The sequence below is a fragment of the Trifolium pratense genome, linkage group LG1 (genome assembly GCF_020283565.1).
Source record: "Trifolium pratense cultivar HEN17-A07 linkage group LG1, ARS_RC_1.1, whole genome shotgun sequence".
NCBI lineage: Eukaryota > Viridiplantae > Streptophyta > Magnoliopsida > Fabales > Fabaceae > Trifolium > Trifolium pratense.
The window spans coordinates 2,386,551-2,409,873 of NC_060059.1; the positions used below are offsets into that span (position 1 = coordinate 2,386,551).

Consider the following 23,323-nt stretch of genomic DNA (forward strand, 5'->3'; position numbering starts at 1 on the left):
TCTAAGTTAGCAGCCCCCACATATATATATATATATATATATATATATATATATATATATATATATATATATATATGAGTCAGGATCCGTTGACACCAACTAGTTTGACACCAAATGTTACACCTCTCAATAACGTTTTAACCGATATAAATTTTATAAAATCCACCGTTGGATTGAAAGTTTACATCATATAGATCATTTGTGTAAAATTTCAGACAAATCCAAAATCATTTGATATGCTATTGAGACACATAAAGATTAACGGCATTTAAAAAAATACAAAAACCGTTAATTTTGATGTATCTCAATAACATATCAAATGATTTTGGATTTATTTGAAATTTTACACAAATGATCTATATGATGTAAACTTTCAATCCAACGGTGGATTTTATAAAATTTATATCGGTTAAAACGTTATTGAGAGGTGTAACATTTGGTGTCAAACTAGTTGGTGTCAACGGATCCTGACTCTATATATATATATATATATATATATATATATATATATATATATATATATATATATTGAAGCACAACTTTTGTTGCTATTTTAAATGAATTGAGTTTTTTTTTTTATTTATTTATTTTTTACTTTGAAAAAATTGTAAATACAAATTTTGTAAAAATCCAAATACATAATAATACAAATAAATTAATGCATTGTATGTGCATACACATATATGTCACTAGTACTAATTAAAAAAATGAAAGAATTAACATGACAACTTTGGCTTGATTGTATTAAGTTTTAAAGTTATTTTTGAGAATGGACAAACTAAGACGAGTAGACCTTAATGGATTAAACACAAATTGAATATTTTTCACACGGGGCAAAACCTGATTATTTTTCAAGAACAATAGCTAAGAGATCTAATACTACTACTTGGATCCACAAGACAACTTTTTATTCTTATGTAAAAAAAAAAAATATCCTCTACATGAATATATAAAATAAAAATTCGATATTCAAAATAATTGTGTCCTTCAAAAATCATATTCATATTTCATATAAAACAAAAGATAATTCAATGCCTTAAATATTTATCTTATACTATTTTATCTTATAGTAGTATTATTTTGTACATTTTATCTTATACTTGCCAATTATAGAACGAACGTACCCTGTGTAATAAAGAAAAAGAGAGTAAAGTAAACGCCTAGTACAGTAGTACGCATTTTATCACATGCAAACACTGTACGGATTTCCTAAGCAATTCACCAAGAATTTCTTTTTTGCACAAATATACTCCGTTCTTCCCATTCTATAAGACCTCATTTGACTAAATGATTTATATGTCTTATTTTGACTATTTTTTTTAAAAGTATATAAATATAAATATTATTATATAAGATATTGTTTGATTTGTTTCTATGAATATTTTTAAAATATCAAATTTCTATAATTTTTATCAATAGAGAATTAAAGATATTCGTAATCAAAATAATGTATTGACATGTAGTTGTCAATGAGATCTTGTTTTTTGGGACAGTGGGAGTATTAGATTATTTTTTGAACATTTTTTTGATACATCTAAATTTAGAGCGAGAACAAAAAATAGTGGTTCAATTTAAAGTTGAAAAAAAATTTAGGACTATTAGAGCATTTATAAAAATAATTATATTTATTTTCTTTTAAAAATATTAGTTGTAATCGAACTCATATACTCCGAATAAACTTAACTTTTTACTATTAGTTTTTGGAGAATGTTAACTTGTGCCCTTAAGGGCACATGTTAATGAAACAAATATATAAATTAGTTTTGGGAACTTGTGTATTTTTACTTTTATGCATTAAATTTCTTACATTATTAAATACAGTATTTCTATACTAGGATACATTATCATGTGTCCTTAGAGCACACGTTAACATAACCCTAGTTTTTTTTTCTTTTAAACAACACAATTTCATACTTTCCCCTCAACTTGAACCATAATTACATCCACAACTTACATGTTGGGCATGCTTTTCAAAGTGGTCCACACGAAACTCGATTATTTTTTCTTTCGAGTTTGTTTGGTATTATAAAATAAGGTAAGGTTGATAAGTTAATTATAGTGAATTAACTCATAACGGATTATTTACACATTAAATTATAGTAGTAAAAAATATTTTGCATTTAATTGTGGTTTATACAATTACATTAATTGTATTTTTAAATGAATTTTTTGCAAGTTGTGTAAAATATCTTAAAAAATTTCTCTATAAAAAATGAGGTCAAAATATAATTTATCTGTTATGATTTTCGTTACTTTTATCTTAAATATTTATCGTTAAAAAATTATAATTAATGTAAACTTCAATATTAAAGATACAAAAGCCCCAAAAATTATGATATTTTAAATATGCCTATAAAAAATCATTAAAGAAAACATTTGTCGTTTACAAAATTATATATAATTCATTTCATGTTAAAAAGATTTGAATTATATTTCTAGCGAATGAACTTTATATGAAATTTTAGTAAATGAGTTCTAAATTAAATTTTGGTAACATGACACATTTTAAATATAAAAAAAATAAAAATGAAGGAATTCCATATTCAAATTCAAACTCCATATATATATATATATATATATATATATATATATATATATATATATATATATATATATATATATATATATATATATATGAGTCAGGATCCGTTGACACCAACTAGTTTGACACCAAATGTTACACCTCTCAATAACGTTTTAACCGATATAAATTTTATAAAATCCACCGTTGGATTGAAAGTTTACATCATATAGATCATTTGTGTAAAATTTCAGACAAATCCAAAATCATTTGATATGCTATTGAGACACATAAAGATTAACGGCATTTAAAAAAATACAAAAACCGTTAATTTTGATGTATCTCAATACATATCAAATGATTTTTGATTTATTTGAAATTTTACACAAATGATCTATATGATGTAAACTTTCAATCCAACGGTGGATTTTATAAAATTTATATCGGTTAAAACGTTATTGAGAGGTGTAACATTTGGTGTCAAACTAGTTGGTGTCAACGGATCCTGACTCTATATATATATATATATATATATATATATATATATATATATATATATATATTCTTGCAAGTAGAATACTTTTACCATAGCTTAGAACTAAACATGCATATTTATAAAGTTTGATTCATGTTTTTTAGTTTTCATCAGTATCCGACCCACTAGATTGTTTAATATGGTTCGAAGTCAGTTTTGACATTAAGTAGTTTCAGCTCATTCTCGACCGTAGTTGCGAGAATCGAACGATGATTATCCCTATCAAATTCAGCATCAATCACCACCGAATCGACTACCGATTGAATATAAAGTTTGATTCTTAATTAGTGATGTTTGGTCCTCTTCTTTTCGTACACATATGTTCCTTGCTATGGAATTATTTTGTATAGAAAAAGGGTCCCTTTCTATTTTTTCCCCTAACCCCACGCATCCAACAGCAATGATATTCCTTCCCATCAATCTTTCTTTTCTCCATGAAATCGTGTCTTTGCTTCTATCATGCACGAGATAAATAATTTTGGAACCTAACAAAGCGATGGCCTAACCCAATCAATTCAAATATCCATGTTTATCTATGTAGCAATAAAAGGACAAAGCTCACATACACGCCGCCCACTCACATTTGCCTACATTTAGCTTTAATTTATGGTCCTACGGCATAAGCTAGATCATGAGCATATTTATCTTTATACGTGATTCATGAACTAAATTTCCTCATCAAATTAATGTTACCACTTTGTATCACATGGAGAAAGTTAGAGATGGCAAAATAGTACCAAAGAAAGCATATTTGATTTGAGCATTGGCATTTGTCTTGTCTAACCAAATTAAGTTAGCTAGCTAGAACGTGTACGTGTGAGTAATTAATTTTTAATTCACACTTTTTTCAATTAGAGTAACATATTGTGAACTTATAATACAAAGCTTAAATGATAAATTCGTCTAAGTTCAGGAGTTTTTGGTTTTGATCCATGTAATTTTTTTGTTTTAAAATAGTCCCTGAATGTACAAATTCATTTGGTTTTAGTCCTCAATGTTAAGTGTAGTTACAAAAATGATGTCGTGACAAACAGATGCTGACATGGCAACATGTGACGTGACAAACGAGGATGATGTATCAATGATGATGCTCAATCATCCACTTAGAGGACCAAATCTAAAAATAAAATTGCAGAGAGGAAACAAAACCAAAAAACGAAATTAAACTCAAAAACATATATTTTTTTTCTCTAAACCAAAAAATGGACTCATATTTCTCTAAATTCAGAAATTTATGTTGAATGTACTAAAACAATATTTTCTTCTTCTTTCTTCTCCCCAACCTAAAATTCCATAAAACTCTTTAACCAATAAAAAATTGAGTTTCCTAATACACCATTTATTTTGATTTAATCAAAAGACCATATTAATTTACTAATCACCATCTTCAAAATTTGACATGAATTTTTAATCAAACAACTTTATATTTTGTAAAATTTGAGTTCCATTATATCCTCAAATGTCAACAAAAAAATTCACAAACTTTTAAGATAAAATTACTCGTTTTTATTCATTCTTTTCTTTTGAATCTCTCAAATCGCATACATTAAAACATGTTTTGCAATTTATGTGTTCAGAGAAATATGAGTCAATTTCCGAGTTTAGAGAAAAAAAGAAGAAAAATATGTTTTGGGTTTAATTTCGTTTTTTTGATTTTGGTCCCTCTCTGCAATTTTATTTTTGAATTTGGTCTCTCTAAGTGGATGATTGTGCATCATCATTGACACATCATCCTCATTTGTCACGTCACATGTTGCCATGTCAGCCTCCATTTTTCACGTCATCATTTTTTAAACGACACTTAACATTAGGGACTAAAATCAAAATGATTTACACATTCATGGACTATTTTTTTAAAAAAAAAATACAAAAACGAAAACCAAAAACTTGCGAACTTACGAGAGCTTAAATATTTTAATTGTATTTATTTTTTTTGATCAAACCCCATTTCGTGTTAAATAAGCTGAACTTACCATAATTTAAGGGTACACAGATTCTGCACCGTTTGCGCGCCAAAGGCAGGTGAATTTTAGCCATTCTCCTCCGTCAGATCATTCCAACGTTCTAGAAACTCCCACGTTGCTCATTTTTTTTATGGAAAACAAATTCTTCTGTCCCAAAAAACAAACCCAGATGAAACCTCGGCAGTCGGCAGCGGCATCCACACCGGTAGAGATACAATATAGAAGCTTTCCCCTGCAAATCGCATTTTGCTTGAAAAAAGGTGAGAGTTTCAAATTTTCAATCGCTGTTGTTTATATCAGTATTCTTCTTTGTTAGTTGTAGCATACCATACCAATATTTTGATAGCTCATACATTTGAATGATGACGGATTTAAGATAATGGAACTCCACACCCACTTCATCAAGTTTGGATTTTCCCGCCACTCATGTCTCAGAAACCATTTATTAACATTTTGTACCAATTCTCGTCGTTTTGGGTATGCCCGCAACCTGTTTGATCAAAGTACTGAACCAAAAACAGTTGTTTCTTGGTCTGCTTTGATATCTCAGCATGTGCAAAATGGGTTTCATAAAGAGGCCTTATTGGCATTTAATGAGATGTGTATGTTGGGTGTTAAGTGTAATGAGTTTACATTCCCTAGTGTTCTCAAAGCATGCTCAATCAAGAAAGATTTGAATATGGGGAAAAAAGTTCATGCCATGACTGTGGTCTCAGGGTTTGAATCTGATGCATTTGTTTCAAATACTTTGGTTGTTATGTATTCCAAATGCGGGCAGTTTGGCGACTCTAATAAATTGTTTGGTACGATTGTGGACCCGAATGTTGTTTCGTGGAATGCTTTGTTTTCTTGTCACGTGCAAAGTGATTTCTTAGCTGAAGCTGTTGATTTGTTTAAACGAATGGTTGCGAGTGAAGTAAGACCTAATGAGTTCAGCCTTTCAATTATATTGAATGCCTGTGCTGGATTGCGGAATGGAGGTCTCGGAACGACGGTTCATGGGCTTCTAATGAAGCTTGGATATGGTTTGGATCAATTTTCTACAAATGCCTTGGTTGATATGTATGCAAAAGCAGGGAGGATTGAAGATGCTGTTGCTATTTTTCGAGGAATTATACGCCCCGATACGGTTTCTTGGAATGCAGTTATTGCCGGATGTGTTCTTCATGAGTATAATGATTTGGCTTTGGTACTGTTGAATGAGATGAAAAAGTCGGGAACTTGTTCTCCCAATGTGTTTACCTTATCAAGTGCCTTAAAAGCATGTGCTGCAATAGGGTTTAAGGCTCTGGGTAGACAGATACATTCTTGTTTGGTAAAGATTGATACTCATTCAGATTTGTTTGTGGCTGTTGGACTAATAGATTTATATTCCAAGTGTGATATGATGGATGATGCAAGAAGAGCTTATGATTTGATGCCAACAAAAGAGAATATTATTGCAGGGAATGCTTTGATCTCCGGTTACTCGCAGTGTGGTGATGACGAACAAGCAATCTCACTTTTTATCAAATTGCACCATGAAAATATAGATTTCAACCAAACTACTTTGTCGACGGTTCTTAAATCTGTGGCCAGCTTGCAGGCAATCAAGGTATGCAAGCAAATTCACACACTTTCCATCAAATCTGGAATTTATTCAGATTACTATGTAATAAACAGTCTTCTTGACACTTATGGAAAGTGTAGTCATATAGTTGAAGCTTCAAAAATATTCGAAGAGCGCACTTGGGAAGATTTGGTGGCTTACACATCCATGATAACTGCATATTCTCAATACGGGGATGGAGAAGAGGCTTTAAAGCTATATTTGCAGATGCAAGCTGCAGACATCAAGCCAGATCCTTTTGTATGCAGTTCTCTTTTAAATGCTTGTGCAAACTTGTCTGCATATGTGCAAGGGAAACAATTACATGTCCATGCCATTAAGTTTGGATTTATGTCTGATATTTTTGCCAGCAATTCTCTTGTTAATATGTATGCAAAATGTGGAAGCATAGAGGATGCTGATCGCGCCTTTTCCGAGATACCTCAGAGAGGAATAGTCTCGTGGTCTGCAATGATTGGAGGGTTGGCTCAACATGGCCATGGTAAAGAGGCTCTTAAGTTGTTCAATCAAATGCTTAAAGATTGTGTGTCACCAAACCATATTACACTAGTCAGTGTTCTCTGTGCATGTAATCACGCCGGTTTGGTAAATGAGGGGAAACACTATTTTGAAACAATGGAGGAAAAGTTTGGAATCAAACCTACACAAGAGCATTATGCTTGCATGATTGATCTCCTTGGAAGATCAGGGAAACTAAAGGAAGCAGTGAATCTTGTGAATTCCATTCCATTTGAAGCTGATGGATCAGTTTGGGGGGCGCTTCTTGGTGCTGCAAGAATCCATAAAGATGTTGAACTTGGTCAGAAAGCTGCAGATATGCTTTTCACTCTTGAGCCAGACAAATCTGGTACTCATGTTCTCCTTGCAAACATTTATGCATCCGCAGGGATGTGGGAAAAGGCCGCAAATGTTAGAAAGGATATGAAAAACAGCAATGTGAAGAAGGAACCCGCAATTAGTTGGATTGAGGTCAAAGACAAGATACACACTTTCATTGCTGGAGATAGAAATCATTCTAGAAGCGATGAAATATATGCTAAATTAGATGAGTTAAATGAGCTTCTAAGTAAAGCTGGATACAGTCCTATCATAGAGACTGATATACATAATGTGGAACTAAGTGAAAAGGAAAGGCTCTTATATCATCATAGTGAGAAACTTGCTGTAGCTTTTGGATTAATTGCTACACCACCTGGAGCTCCAATAAGGGTAATGAAGAATTTGAGAGTTTGTGTTGACTGCCACACCTTTCTCAAATTTGTAGCTAAGATTGTTTCAAGGCAAATTGTTGTTAGAGATATCAATAGGTTCCACCATTTTAAAGACGGATCATGTTCCTGTGGTGATTTTTGGTAATATCATTAAGATGACTCATTCGTTATTATATATACATACACGGAAAATGCTGATTCATACACACTTGATTGTAAACGAGATTCGGTAGTCCAACGTGAAAAAAATGGCATTGCCATCTCCCTCGATCACGACAACACTGTACCCAACCTCACTGGTCTTTCGGATGTGAAAACGGCGGTCCCCAATTTCCAGTTGTTGCTGAGGATTGTTGTTCGATTCTTTTTATGGTGTTCAGTTGGTGGGGTAAGACGTGTGAAGCGGTGATTGATACTCGGAGCAGTTCTATTGGCCCTTTGGGAGCTGCAGCTGCTGATTGATGAAGAAACAACGGTGGTCGGGTGGTGTGGGAATCAGTTTTGTTAGTATAAGGTTTATCACATTAATTTAACTTATATACTGATATTATTATAGAAGTACCCTCAAACTGTTTTTGTGAGGATTATGTACTTCCACACATCCCTATTGTTCGTCAAAAATTACAAAAGGAAGTTCAATAGCTTGTAATCAAAGGAGTACCACTTCAAGATCACACTGGCTCTCTAGGCCACTGTGAATGTGAGTGTTTCAAAAAAATTCACTGTCTTACAAAATTTATGAATGCATCTGATTTGTTCCTCTAAAATTCTAGGATAAATTTCCCACCTTCCTATAGGACCAATGCACAAAAAGTATTGCGATGGTTGTTGTGTATAATAACTCATGGAACTATGAATGGTTTATTCATTTGTTTGGTTTTAGGATCAAATTATATCTTATGTAGTAGGACTAAGATATTTTTTTGCCCTCAAGTGGTCAAAATGTATTCGTCACTATTTATCGTTGAGGTATTCATCACTTTAAGCGAATAGCACTATTCATCCCTATTTGGTTCGTAAAAAAAAAAAAAAATCCCTATTTGGTGAAAATGTATTCATTACTATTCATCACTACAATAGCACTTCATTGCCAATATTATCGGTTTGCTTACTTAAACTTATGCAGTGTGAGACTTGAAAATCAACTTCCTTCTGTTTGGTTAGGATATATGCCATTGTTTATTCATGAATAATGTTGTCCTGCTGGTTTTGGGTTTCTGGTTAATGTTCCTGCGCCGTGTTTTATGCTCACGGGTGATAGCAGCAGAAGCAGTGAGTAAATTTTAACTTTCTGTTTTGTTCTGAAAATTAGTAGTGTGACATATGGTGTATCTGTTTTGTTTTCACGAGGCTTCAGATTAGAAGCAAGATATAGGTGATATATGTATAGTACTTGTATGTCAAATGAGATTGAATAAGTAACAAGGGATATACAGTTGCTAGCTTGTGATGTAGATTATTGGCCTTGCTACTTTTATGTTTTGATTATCTTTAGATATTTATTAATGCTTTGGGATATTTAACTATTAGGTTTTTGTTTCTTATTTAGTGTGGGTGGTTGTGGCTGAACTACTTTTATCAATTTTCAAACCACTTTGCTATATTTCTTGGTTGCAACTTGCAAGTATGATGTTCTTGTATATTTTCAGTAAGGCTAGGATCTTAGGCTTCTTTACATTAAAGTTAATATAATGACAGAGGTCGTAAATGTGGGTAAACTGGTTGGCTATTTGCAAGTGTTTACCCTGTTTTTCTACTGTTAATGTAGTATATGGTATATTATCTATCTATCTATCTATCTCTTTTAACCAATGATATCAGCTTTCTTAGATAGAGATGGTTCAAATGCAGGGACCTTATCAAATAAGCGGTTCATCTACTCCGGAAACTCTTAACTTTGCTCTGTTAGTCTCCAGCTTTATTCTTTTTTAACTTTCTACGCATTTTTGCTACCTTTAGTACCACGAATTCTATATAAAGCCAAGCCACTGATCATGTCACAACATTGCCTAAAATGTCTTTATGACCGTTTTCTTGATGTATTTCAGGTTTCACAAAGCTCATTTAATCAAACCCTATTTACACGACATAATGAATCAGATCGATACTTTGGATTTCAAAAGATGAGGATTTATTATGTGATCATGTTGTACAAAATAATATTTAATTCATGTTGTAACTTCGTGCTTTAAGATTCCTTATCTTCTGCTGCATTTGTGTAGGAGTAGGATTTTAATTGTAATTGTGCCTGCAGATTTTGATCCGGGAAGAAAAGAAATGCTATCACAACTCAGTTGCCTAAGCTTTGATGAACTAGCTTATTTTCTTCTACTCAAACTCACGTTGTGGAAGAGATTCAGTTTGGGCTTTTCCTTTTTGGTTTGTTTTCAGATTTGATAACTATTTGAGTGATTTGTTTCTTCTATTGTGTGGTTATAATGACTAAATTCAACTACTAATTGAAAATTCACAATTTCAGAAAATAGAAGAGAAGTGACTATTTGAGTTAGGCCTACTTGGCTTCTTCTCAACTTTGCCGTGGGTCAGACATCAAGTTAATTAAGAACAAACAATTTGCATTCTGGTATATCCTTTTAATGTGTTTTATACATCCATCTTTGTGATTGAATCTTCCAGTATTAACATAATTTTGATGTTAGCATGTAACTTTTCCTGTTATGTCCATTTCATATTTCAATCACCTTGTATGAATGTTGTTGACATGCTAAGCATATTAGGCTATGAGTTGGATGACATGAATCAGGTGAGTGTAGTGAAAGTTAAGCCTACATCTCTATTCCATTTCTTCACATGTTCACTTTAATTAAGACTAGTACTAGCAGATAGCAAAACTTTATTTCAAGTTCACATTCATTACGACTTGTGTACTTTACTTCCCATGTTTTCTTCACATGTTTTTACCCCAATTTATAGAGAGAAGTGAAAATGGATGAATTATGTTATCTTGTTTCAGTTGTTTACACTATCTCTATTATCTGTTAGAGAGAAAGACACCCTTGAGCATAATAATGATGTAATACCTGAAGTTACACTATCTTTATGTCTACAATCCAAATTTACTAGTCTTGTATCCTCAATGGTGCTAAAAAAAACATAAACTAAAGTTACAAATGATGAAAATACTAATTTCTTAGTAAAACAGCATACAAGATTTCATTCCATGTATCAGGAGCACCAGCTAGACACCAGTGACTGCAGTCCTCATAAGAAGTGCCTCGGCCAGTGTATATCGAAGGATGACCATCTATCCTCAGTTGTGTTTGCAAAGTAATATCAAGCCAATAAACTTGGTTTTTCATGTTACTCAAAACACTCTTAACAATGTCTACACCAGGATAAGTTGGCATTGATCCTTCCTCTGGCAAAGTTTGATTTATACAGTGATTTTCCCTTGAATATTCAGGAAGCATTATTAGTTTTGTGTGAATTTTCGTTAGAGTGGGATTATAGATTAGTATGTTTTTTATATATGTAAATATATCATTTTTAAATCCTTACAAATACTACCACTTTTTGTTTTTTGTCCTTGTTATTTTGCTTTAGTCCTAGCAAAATTTATTTTTATTCTAATTGGCCTTTATAATACATAGTATATTATATTTTAGTAATTTAAAATAAGGACTAAAATAAATATTACAGTGACCGGTTTCAGTATAAACAAATGTTGCATGAACTAAAAGAAAATAACTAGGACTGAAAGTAAAAAGTGGTTTCTTTTTATAAAATAATAATAGTATGTTTTCAAAGGACTAAACATAATATTATTATTTTTTTACAGAAATTAAATTAGTAAATGATGATAAATTTTTAAAAAAAAACTAAAAGGATATTTAAACCTAAAATAAACTTACCCTGAATGTGCAGCAGCAATTCCTTGGAAAATAACAGTGGTCTTTGAGGGATCAATGTTAGAATCAACCCAATTAGACCAAGTGGTTAACCCAATCCTGTAAGCTTCCATGTTATCCATGTCTATTATCTCATTACCCACTTGAAAATATCTGTGGAAGATTAACATACAAGCATTAGCTAATAGCCACACACTTCAATTCTCTTAACAGAGAAAATGTTACTAATACTTCTCATTTTACTCCCTCTGTTCTAAAATAAATGTTAGTTTAAGAATAAAATTTTATTTCAAATTGAATGTTATTTTCACTTTCCATTTATACCCCATAAATCTTAAGGAAACAAACCAATAACTTTACTCTGACAACATAATTACATTTCTTAATATGTGTGCAAAAATCTGAAGTGACATTCTTTTTGAGACGGAGGAAGTATTAAATAGCAAAAAAAATGTAGCTAAAAAAGTTTAGTACGTTGGAGTTTGTCCTGTGTGAAACCACCAATGGTAGGTATTGAAAATCAAAACATCACCATTCCACATGTCCCAAGATGTAATGGAGTCAAGTTTTAATATTCTTCCCTTTTCTGTATCACGAAAAGCATCCACTAGGTAACCATCTTTCACCCACATTATTGTAACTTGATACTCCTATATAACACATGATAATGTTACCAAGATTAAACTAATCAAACAATTATCAAGTATCAAAATGTTCCTTTAATTAAGATTGGAGCTGAATAAAAAAGAGTACCTCAAATAAGAACATAGAAAGATGTTTTGTTAGTCTTGTTAATGTGTACTTTGATTCTGGCACTGCAATGTGAAGTAAACATGCAAGTGACTGCCATGTATTATCACTTATAGAGTCCCCTACAAATGTTATCTTCTTCCCTCTGTATGTCTCCAAGAATTTCACGCCATCAAATCTGTTAAACAACATCACTTGTAAAAGGAAAATAAAAATAAAAATGCAAAAATAGAAAACTTGTCCATATATTTTTTGATATATAAAATATTCCTCTATCCCACGATAATTGTCGCATTTAACGCAGATTAAAAAATACCATAAATGTTGTCAAAAAAAAATGATAAATGAATGAAAGAGAACATTAATTTTACTAAATTACCCTTATTAATTATTAGTGTACTATAAGTGACACTTTTGTTAGACAAATTTTCCCCTTCCAAATATTATGATTGTTGGGGGACATTTTGCACCGTAAATTTTTTACATGTCAACAAATCACAACTAATCAAATTAATGAATGTAAAAGTGATCATGATTGAAATTTAATATTTTTAATGATCTAATAATTATGTTTGATTGAAAGTGTATATAACATTTGTACATTGACAATAGCCTTTATTTGGTATCAGAGTAGATGTATCAGAATCACGGTGACCCACCGTGATATTGCAGAAGCTACACTCTATAATTTCTACAATCACAGTGGGTCACCGTAATTCTAACATATCCACCGTGATACCAAAACTAGGAAAAAGTAGAGAGTAGAAACAATGAAACATTACCTTGGAAGATCACAAGCAGAAGGTTTCCATCTATATTTGAGGTAATCTTGATCAGGTCTACCATTTATTAGGCAATCAAATCCTTGCACTATAAAAGGACAATCACTTGAGGCATCATAGAGAGGATAGTAAGATTCATCAACAACCCATTGCCCTTGAGAAAAATCACATCCTTCAGCTTGATTTAATTGCTTGGCTTGGAAGGCATTGACATGCACATGGTATGGTAGTGGAAGTGTCACTACCCATAGAACAACAAAGGTCTGTGGAAGAAGATGTAACAAGAAATCAAATGTCATTTGAAATTGTCTTAAATCTTTTGAGATCATGTTTGTTTGCCATTTGTGTACGTGGGAAGGTAATAACAAAAAAATTGATCCGCTAGTTACGTGTTACAGTCTTTAATCTTTTTTTAGAAGATACAATTATCAAAAGAAACAAATTTATTTATTTTTTGGAAGGAAAAAAAAAACAAAATGTTAAGACCAAATTAGTTTTAAATTACAAGGGTGTCCGATAATTTCTAGATTAAGAGGAACTACTACGGTCAACCTTAAAATTGTAAAGGGTCCTATACCATACCTTATGTTATTATTATTAACTATTAAGTATTAATTTCAAAATTAGCCACTAACATTGATTACTTAAATTCTTATATTCACATCTTCAAAGACAAATCTTATAGTTACTCTCATATACTTCAAGTTGAAGTGGAAGCATTAAGCTTTCTATATCTTGTTACTCATTGAACAATTGAACTCGGACCAACTAAAACGATATTCAAATTGGGTTTGAAGAATGTGATGGATGACATAAAAATTAATCAAGAGGACAAATATAATTATGGGTCTATTATTTTAAATTTTAAGAGTATTTATCTTCTTCCTTTCATAACTCTTCGTTAGAGTTTGTAAGGAGGAAAACTCGACGTAGATTGTCTGCGATAAGCAATCAACGCAGTTACACGTAGTTTTTGATCTAGAACTATAACAAACATGAGAACTACTTCATTTGTTTGTCTAGTATTAAACTCAACACACGAGTTTTTAAAATACAACAAAAAAACAATGCTTGCATTCATTCGGAACATCTCCAAACTCCTTGACATTGCGTTCCTCTTTACGGAAGTAATCAAATATTGTTTTGGAGTCTAATCTCAAAGCTTCAATAACATACAAATTGCAAAGCGGTGATATCCACAGTCTTTACAAGCACGGATCACCCTTCGCCTTCACAAATATAACCAATCCCTACCCGGTTGAGTTGAAATGAGAATGACACATCAATATTACGCGTTTCTCCCCGAGACCAGTTTCTTCCACCGCGTCGTAGCATGCACAAATATAAGTTATCCACTATAAACAAACATTATTATTGACTCGCGTTGCATGATAGCATACATGAAACATTATGCTTGATTCCTGTTGCTGCATTTTGTTTTTCCTCCTCGTCAGATTTTTGTCTTTACAAAGTCCAGTATTAGAGGGTCTTCTTTGATTAATCATAATAATAATAATAATACGGTCAAGGAGACAAATATACAAATAGTTCTCATTTCTAATTTTGTACTATGTACGAAAGTGAAGTAACTATTTAAAATGTATTTCACTTATTGGATTTTTCCTTGGAAACAAAATGAATGCAACTTGTTTTCTTTTTTATTAAGATGAATGCAATTTGTTTAGCATACTTGTAATATAAGACAACAAAGCCTCGTTTTAATATTGCATAAATCACATGTTCAAATTTCAAAGAAAATAAACCCAATTATATATGTCCCTACATCAAGATTTCCAATTAGCTAGCTGGAGATTCGCAAGCAGGATAAAAAATCAAAATATTTCTTTATTTTATTTTTTTACTGATAGACGAAATGATAAATATCACTTAAAATTAACACACAACTTGAAATCCTGAATTTGAATCTGAATAAATGTGTCGAACCTAACAATATCAACATTGTTAGTTGAATGACATTATGAAAAACATTTCTTTATAATACTCACTTAAAATAAACGGAATAATTGAATTATATATTCGTATGACTTCATGTTGTCAATGGAGTCTTCAAAAAATTATATTTTAATCCGATGTTTTCGATTTTTTTTTTTTTTTTGTACATTGTTTTCGATATGTTCAAAAGACAATATCTATAGAAATTGTGTCAACTTACAGTAGAAATTTATCTTATACTCCTCAAGAACTATCTTAAAATGACAATCAGTACATCACTTAGTTAATTAATAATAAATTCACTCTTCGCAATTTATAAAATGCAATATACTCTCTCCGTCCCAAAATATAAGAACTAATTTGACTACTACACGTATGCCAAAACACAATTTTGATCATTAATATCGTTAATTGTCTATTAGTAAAAATTATAAAAACTTGATATTTTGAAAATACTCATCAAAATAAATCAAACAAGATCTTATATGCTAATATTTATATCTATATGTTGTTAAAAAAATATGGTCAAAGCAAAATAAATGAATAATGTCATTTAGTCAAAATAGCTCTTATAAAATTGGACGGTGGAGTAGTAATTTATTTCTTGGGTAATTCATGTCTAGATGAGTTCTTAATCTCGGTTAGAGAAAAAGTTGTGCAAGCATATAAAATGAAAGTATAAACAAGAGACAATAATGAGACTAATTTTAGGGTAACCATTTTAAAAGGTGTTCTTTTTTTAGTATCAAGTTCACAAGAGACAATAATGAGACTAATTAGTGAAGATCACAAGGAACATCAATGTTAATATTGTATAAAATTGAGTGGTAAATCACACAATCAGCATCACATGCATTATGGATAAATCTAAATATCAACGTAGAACAGTAATATCATAATTTATTTTTGGGTAAATGATCATTTACCCCCTGCAAAATAAGAAAATTTTCGTTTACCCCCCTGCACAGATTTTTTTTCTGATTACCCCCTTGCAAAAAATAGATTCCCTCATTTCGCCCCCTGGGTGTACAGCAGGACAAGTGACTATGCAAACCTATTGACGTGGCTTGTACATGTGGAAAAAATCATTTATATTTATTTTTTAAATTCCACGTCAGATAATATTTTTTAAAAAAATAAAAATATTTTTTTCCTACAAAATAAAAAAAAATTCTGTTTTGTTTCCCCAAAATTTTTTTAAAAAATTCCTACAAAAAAAATTAATTTTTTTTTCATACAAATGATTTTAAAAAAAATTTCCTCCCAAAATAAAAAAAAAAAAAAGAATTTTCTTATTTTGCTCCCAAAATAAAGATTTACTCCGAAATAAAGTTTATTTCCGAAATAAAAATTTTAAAGATTTATTTTCAAACTTTTTGAATTAAAAAACACATAATCTTTATTTTTTAAAAACAAAACTTTATTTTTTGTTATTCTCTTTGAATTAAAAAAAATAGAAAAAGATTTTCAAAAAAAATATAAAATAGAAAAACAAGTTTTATTGGTGTTTTCTTCTTCTATCAAAACCATTTGCCCTAAAACTAGAAAAATATAAAGAAGCAGAAGACAATAATGAAGTAGAAGATGATTTCGGCGACTGAAGAAGACGACGACGAATACAATCATGACGGTGGAAGCAAACGATTACGGCGAAGATTCTGTTTTTTTTAATTCAAAAAGATTTGAAAATAAATCTTTATTTTTGGAGTAAAATAAGAAAATTCGTTTTTTATTTTATTTTAGGAAAAAAATACTCAATAATTTTGTATGAAAAAAAAAAGTTATTTCTAGGAAATGTTTTTTAAAATTTTGAAAAAAAAAAATTCGTTTTCTAAATTTTGTAGGAAAAATAATTTTAATTTTAATTTTTTTAAAGAAATATTATTTGACGTGGAATTTAAAAATAAATATAAATGATTTTTTTTCCATGTGTACAAGCCACGTCAGCAAATTTGCACAGTCACTTGTCCTGCTGTACACCAGGGGGCGAAATGAGAGAATCTATTTTTTGCAGGGGGGTAAACAGAAAAAAATTCTGTGCAGGGGGGTAAACGAAAATTTCCTTATTTTGTAGGGGGGTAAATGATCATTTACCCTTTATTTTTTAGTTAAATATAAGTACAAAATTTTAACGGTAGTTTAATATTGACTAGTTTATATTGGAGAACTTATAAGACACACAAAATGAGTTATCTCTTTTCAATCAAAGTCAGTGATCGAACTCGTGACCACTTGTTTGAGGGGTCCAAGTTGCTTATATCACTTAAACCATAAGTTAATAACTTAAATACTGTTTTACAATTTAGATATAAGTACTTGCTAGTGACATTAACATCAGTTCTATTAGTATTTATAATCCATGAGAAGTGTCCCAAAATAGTAGTCAAATTAAGGCGCTTACTCTCTCAAGAGTGAGCTATGGTTTTTCTTAGGCCATTACTTGCTTTAACTCTCTCTTCCTTTCTTTTAACTTGGCTTCTATGTTTGGCTGAAGAAACCAACTATTCTTCTTCCAAAATTGGTCAAGGTTACCGTTTAATAACCATTGAAGATACCCCTGATGGTGCACTTGTTGGGCTCCTCCAAGTTAAGCAGAAGAACAATATTTATGGTGCTGACATTCCGCTTCTACGCTTCTATGTCAAGTAAGTGTATTTAGTTGTGCGACAAAAATTAGTTTTAATTGATTTTATGAAATTAATTTCAGTTGAAAATGAATCGAATATAAAATGATTTATGTTCGAATAGTTTTGACAAAATTGCTTTTGTGTGTGCATATATGTAAATAACTTTGAGAATGTACGAATCATATTTGACCAACTCAAATGTGACTCTAGAATGTGCAAACGTTGAACCAAACATGGCCTAAATCAAACATACTTAGCATCATATATTACGTATTCGCGTTTTCTTCTCGTTTTAATGAATTGGACTTGACTAGTTCACACCTTATCTATATAGCGAGACATGTCTCCCCTTTTATATGTTAAACATATCAAATTTAACGCGAAATTCTTAACACTTCTAAAATATTCTTCGTCTTGTAGGCACGAGACTGAGAATCGTTTGAGGGTACACATCACTGATGCAAAAAACAAAAGATGGGAGGTACCATACAATCTTTTGCCAAGGCAACAACCACCACCTCTTAAACAGAAAATTAAGAGGTTTAGGAAGAACTCATTATCAGTGTCAGAGTATTCAAGTTCTGAGCTAGTTTTCAGTTACACTTCTGATCCTTTTAGCTTTAAAGTAAAAAGAAAGTTAAATGGTGATACCATTTTTGACACCAATTCTAATGATTCAGACCCATTTGGTCCATTAGTCTTCAAAGACCAATATTTGGAAATTTCAACCAAATTACCAAAAAATGCTTCTTTGTATGGTTTAGGAGAAAACACACAACCAAATGGATTTAAGTTACATCCAAATGATCCTTACACTTTATATACAACTGATATATCAGCTGTTAATCTCAATTCTGATTTATATGGATCACATCCTGTATACATGGATCTTAGAAATGAAGGTGGCAAGCCTTATGCACATGGTGTTCTGTTGTTGAATAGCAATGGAATGGATGTGTTTTACAAAGGGAACTCTTTGACATACAAGATTATTGGAGGGGTACTTGATTTTTACTTCTTTGCAGGACCTACGCCTCTGAATGTTGTTGATCAGTATACATCCTTCATCGGTAGACCAGCTCCAATGCCTTATTGGGCTTTTGGTATGATTCACTTTTCATTGTGTTCAATATATTTTGTGGTCTAAGATTCACTTTCAATGGTATTTCTTTGATGTGTGACACGTCTCGAATAAGATTATTTCGGAATCTGTGAAACAAAAAAACCAATTAATATAGGTATATATGTGCTGCAGATAATGTAATTAGTACTATTATTAATATAATTTTTTTATGCTGGATCAAAATGGCATAATAAATTTTGTGGCCTAACCACAAAATAAACATTAGAGTAAAAGGATTTAGCCAGAGTTCATCCTAGAGTCAAATGCAAATAGAAAAATATAAGATGAAGAAAATATTAAAAGTTGCAGGAAAGTAATGCAGTGGTGCAAATCTGTCTACAACTTAGGCAAAGCCTAGTAAATTTCCCAAAATCTGTCTACTACCTTAATTGGATTAGACATATTTTCCTATACTAATTCGATTACTAATTTATTTTTATTGAGGTGAATAAGTGGAGTGGCCGGGCCGGGGTTCGAACCCCGGCTCCTGCACATATAGTGCGATGTCACCGGGACATTACTAATTTACTCTTAACTAACATAAACTTCGCCAAAACCTTCTTGCATTTGACAAATATACTCACTTATTTTATTTGGTATATTTATAGGATTCCACCAATGCAGATGGGGATATCACAACCTATCTGTGATAGAAGATGTTGTTGAGAATTACAAGAAGGCCAAAATTCCACTTGATGTGATATGGAATGATGATGATCACATGGATGGACACAAGGACTTCACTGTCAATCCAATTAACTATCCACTTCCAAAGCTTTTAAGCTTTTTGGAGAGAATACACAACATTGGCATGAAATACATTGTGATTAATGATCCTGGAATTGCTGTTAATACCAATTATGGTGTATACCAAAGGGGTATAGCTAATGATGTTTTTATCAAACATGAAGGTGAACCATTCATGGCTATGGTTTGGCCAGGAGCAGTGTACTTTCCTGATTTTCTCAATCCTAAAACAGTTTCTTGGTGGGGTGATGAGATTCGCCGCTTCCATGAACTTGTTCCGATTGATGGCTTATGGATTGATATGAACGAAGTTTCAAATTTCTGCACTGGAAAGTGTACTATTCCAAAGGATAGGTTTTGTCCACTTCAAGGTGAAAAATTACCAAATTCTACATGTTGCTTAGATTGTACAAACATCACAAGCACAAGATGGGATGATCCTCCTTACAAAATCAATGCTTCAGGAAAAGAGGTTCCAATAGGCTACAAAACTATAGCAACTAGTGCAGTTCATTATAATGGTGTGTTGGAATATGATGCTCATAGTCTTTTTGGTTTCTCAGAAGCTATTGCAACACACAAGGCACTTCATGAACTTCAAGGTAAACGACCGTTTGTTTTGTCTCGTTCGACTTATGTAGGATCGGGAAAATATGGAGCTCATTGGACTGGTGACAACAAAGGAACATGGGAGGATTTAAGATATTCTATTTCTACTGTCCTCAATTTTGGAATATTTGGCATGCCAATGGTTGGTGCAGATATATGTGGTTTCTATCCAGCACCTACTGAAGAGCTTTGTAATAGATGGATTGAGGTTGGTGCTTTCTATCCTTTCTCAAGGGATCATTCAAGTGTTATTTCTCCCAGACAAGAACTTTACCAATGGGAATCAGTAGCTGAATCAGCTAGAAATGCTTTGGGGATGAGGTATAAGCTCCTACCCTATCTATACACCCTAAACTATGAGGCTCATATTAGTGGAGCCCCAATTGCTAGGCCACTTTTCTTCTCATTTCCAAATTATATTCAATGTTATGGTCTCAGCACTCAGTTTTTACTCGGAACCAGTTTACTGATTTCTCCTGTTCTCGAGCAAGGGAAAACAGAAGTTGAAGCGCTCTTTCCTCCGGGAACTTGGTACAGTTTATTTGATTTAACACAGGCCATTGTTTCAAAAGATGGAAACTATGTTACCCTTGATGCACCCTTGCGTGAAATCAATGTGCATTTATATCAGAATACTATTCTACCAATGCAACAAGGTGGTATGGTATCTAAGGATGCTAGAATGACACCTTTTAGTCTCATTGTGACATTTCCAGCAGGTTCAAATGAAGGAGAAGCTAAAGGAAACTTGTTTCTTGATGATGATGAGATTCCAGATATGAAGCTTGGAAATGGATATTCAACCTATATTGATTTCCATGCAACTGTCAAAGAAGGAAATGTGACAGTTTGGTCAGAAGTTCAAGAGGGTATGTTTGCTTTGGATAAAGGTTTGGTTATTGACACAATAAATGTGTTAGGATTGAGTTATGGAAGTGTAGAACTAGTTAGAATTGCGATAGGTGAAGAGCCATCAATTGGTGTTTCAAATGTGAAAGTTGGTATATCAAAACATAAGTACTTGTATAAGCAAGGACATGGAGAAAAGAAGACAGTGATGGTTGGAATGAAGGGATTGAATATCCCTATAGGTAAAAGATTTGCTCTTACTTGTAAGATGGCATCATAAGTTTAGATTGTTTAATCTTTATTGGATCTCAATGTTAGGCTTCTTGAATTTCCTTTCCTTTGTTGTTATCTTCCATTATCCTATCTTTGTGTAATCAAGTAAGAGAAGTATCGAATAACATTGAGTTTTTGTAAATTGAGAGAAGAAAAAGAAAACAAGTGTTTGCTGCTTCAAAAACTAACGATACTAATTACTAACTACTAACATTTGACATTTGAAAAAAAGTACTTTTATTTTGTTTTATAAGCTTTTTTTTACCGATAACCAACCGTAATTATGATCTTTGACCCCATTTTAGACATCGCGAGATATCCTCATAGCTTAGACCCTTTGGGTTTGCTATGTGACTAATCCTCAAATCAGTAATGTGACATCTAATTTTTTTTACCAGAGCTAGACTATCTCTCAAATGAATGACTCTAAGAATCGAACCAAATTCTTTTCCTAAGAGAGTCATGTTACCAACTCTTCCAACCCTTTGTTGGTTTTTTATTTTTTATAACTTGTGAATTGTGATAAATATTTATAACAACAGCTTTTGAATAAAAGCTTTATTTCTCAACATAATACCCCCCAAAAAAATTATATTTATCACACAACCTTTATACCAAGTTTTTTAGGTACAACCTTTATCACACAACTTTTTATACAAAGCAGTAGTAATTTATAAAACACAAGAGTATCGATTCTACAATTCTAGAGTAAAGCTTCAAAAACAAAAATGTCTAACAGTATTAGATTATTTTAAATGGAGCATGTGCATTTTAAATGGATATGTAATGCAAATATTTCATGACACTCATGAATTCCCTGTTATGTAATAACAAAGTTTGGAATGACACTCATGAACCGGGACACAGCTTAGGATTCAAGGCTAGACAACTTTGGGAAGAATGGTTTTCAATACAACATGTGCAGCAAGGCAGACAAAACGATCAGCAGCAGCAGCAGCAAGTGAATTGGCAGAAACCGAGCATTGGATGGTATAAGTGTAACATTGATGCAGGTTTCCACAAAGCACAAAGAGCTTAATAAGACCAGTACCGGGTGGTGTTTGCGGGATCACATGGGTCGGTTCATACTAGCAGAAACTACTTGGATGGATGGTAGTTGCTCCATCATAGAAGGGGAGTCCATAGCCTTACTAGAAGCATTGAAGACAATGGGACAAAGAGGCATATCTCATGTTATTTTTGAGTCGGACTCCAAAAGCGTGGTGGATGCAACTCATCACTTACATGTTGGTAGCTCCGAGGTTAGCTCACTTATATGTAGTATTAATAATATTTTGTTATGTAATCCAAACTTCACGGTTAAGTTTATTAAGCAGCAAGCGAACAATGTTGCTCATACACTTGCTAGGGCGGCATTGTCTTGGCCTCGTCGTTGTATGTTTGAGTCATTAGCTCTTTGTATTACTCTCATTTTGAATAATGAAATTATATAAGTTATTGTTTGTCAAAAAAAAAAAAAAAAAAAAAAGAGAGAGAAAAATTATGTAAGACGTAGTCTTGATGAGTATGAACCAACCAAAGTAACAAACCAATTAATGAGACTATTGAAATGATGCAGTGAGATCCATATAGAGAAAGTCAGAAAGAACATATTCCATTTGATGAATTGCATAACTAAACAAATCATTGATTTATAGGTGCTCAATCAATTGATTGCATGAATTCTACAATCATACTATATACCTATAGCCAAACATGAACTATACTATGCAATCTACAACTAAAACAGAATTTTTCAACTGGAACATGATTCACAAATTAAGGTATTCCAATCTAACAAAATTGTATTCATGCAATCAATTGATTAAACACCTATAAATTTTAAGATATTGTCATAGACTCACAAATTAAGATATTCAAATCTAAACTATACTGTATAG

The 23,323-nt window shown here is 31.9% G+C and overlaps 3 protein-coding genes across 5 annotated transcripts; 2 read left to right on the forward strand and 1 right to left on the reverse strand.

The window, feature by feature from the left end:
* Nucleotides 1–5,043: 5,043 nt before the first annotated feature.
* Nucleotides 5,044–11,386, forward strand: LOC123900316 (pentatricopeptide repeat-containing protein At5g04780, mitochondrial-like). 3 transcript variants are annotated; one of them, XM_045951503.1, is made up of 4 exons: nucleotides 5,044–9,112; nucleotides 9,692–9,744; nucleotides 9,889–10,219; nucleotides 10,320–11,386. In XM_045951503.1, exon 1 carries the CDS (start codon nucleotides 5,400–5,402, stop codon nucleotides 7,983–7,985), a length of 2,586 nt encoding a protein of 861 aa, XP_045807459.1. In that variant the 5' UTR covers nucleotides 5,044–5,399; the 3' UTR covers nucleotides 7,986–9,112; nucleotides 9,692–9,744; nucleotides 9,889–10,219; nucleotides 10,320–11,386. The 3 variants fall into 3 exon arrangements, 2 of the variants coding, with proteins under 2 accessions (XP_045807459.1, XP_045807461.1); XR_006805920.1 differs by lacking the exon at nucleotides 5,044–9,112 and adding an exon at nucleotides 9,597–9,614; XM_045951505.1 differs by lacking the exon at nucleotides 10,320–11,386 and having other exon boundaries at nucleotides 10,095–10,219.
* On the reverse strand, nucleotides 10,858–13,540 carry LOC123900347 (protein trichome birefringence-like 42). The gene is made up of 5 exons (XM_045951506.1): nucleotides 13,242–13,540; nucleotides 12,463–12,637; nucleotides 12,184–12,359; nucleotides 11,713–11,862; nucleotides 10,858–11,251 (listed from the first exon to the last, which is right to left on the reverse strand). The coding sequence occupies exons 1-5, from the start codon at nucleotides 13,538–13,540 to the stop codon at nucleotides 10,984–10,986; spliced, it is 1,068 nt and encodes a 355-aa protein (XP_045807462.1). The 3' UTR covers nucleotides 10,858–10,983.
* A 3,943-nt stretch (nucleotides 13,541–17,483) lies between these two features.
* LOC123900363 (alpha-xylosidase 1-like) lies at nucleotides 17,484–21,606 on the forward strand. Its single transcript, XM_045951507.1, has 3 exons — nucleotides 17,484–17,839; nucleotides 18,242–18,924; nucleotides 19,553–21,606. The coding sequence occupies exons 1-3, from the start codon at nucleotides 17,613–17,615 to the stop codon at nucleotides 21,427–21,429; spliced, it is 2,787 nt and encodes a 928-aa protein (XP_045807463.1). The 5' UTR covers nucleotides 17,484–17,612; the 3' UTR covers nucleotides 21,430–21,606.
* Nucleotides 21,607–23,323: the final 1,717 nt, after the last annotated feature.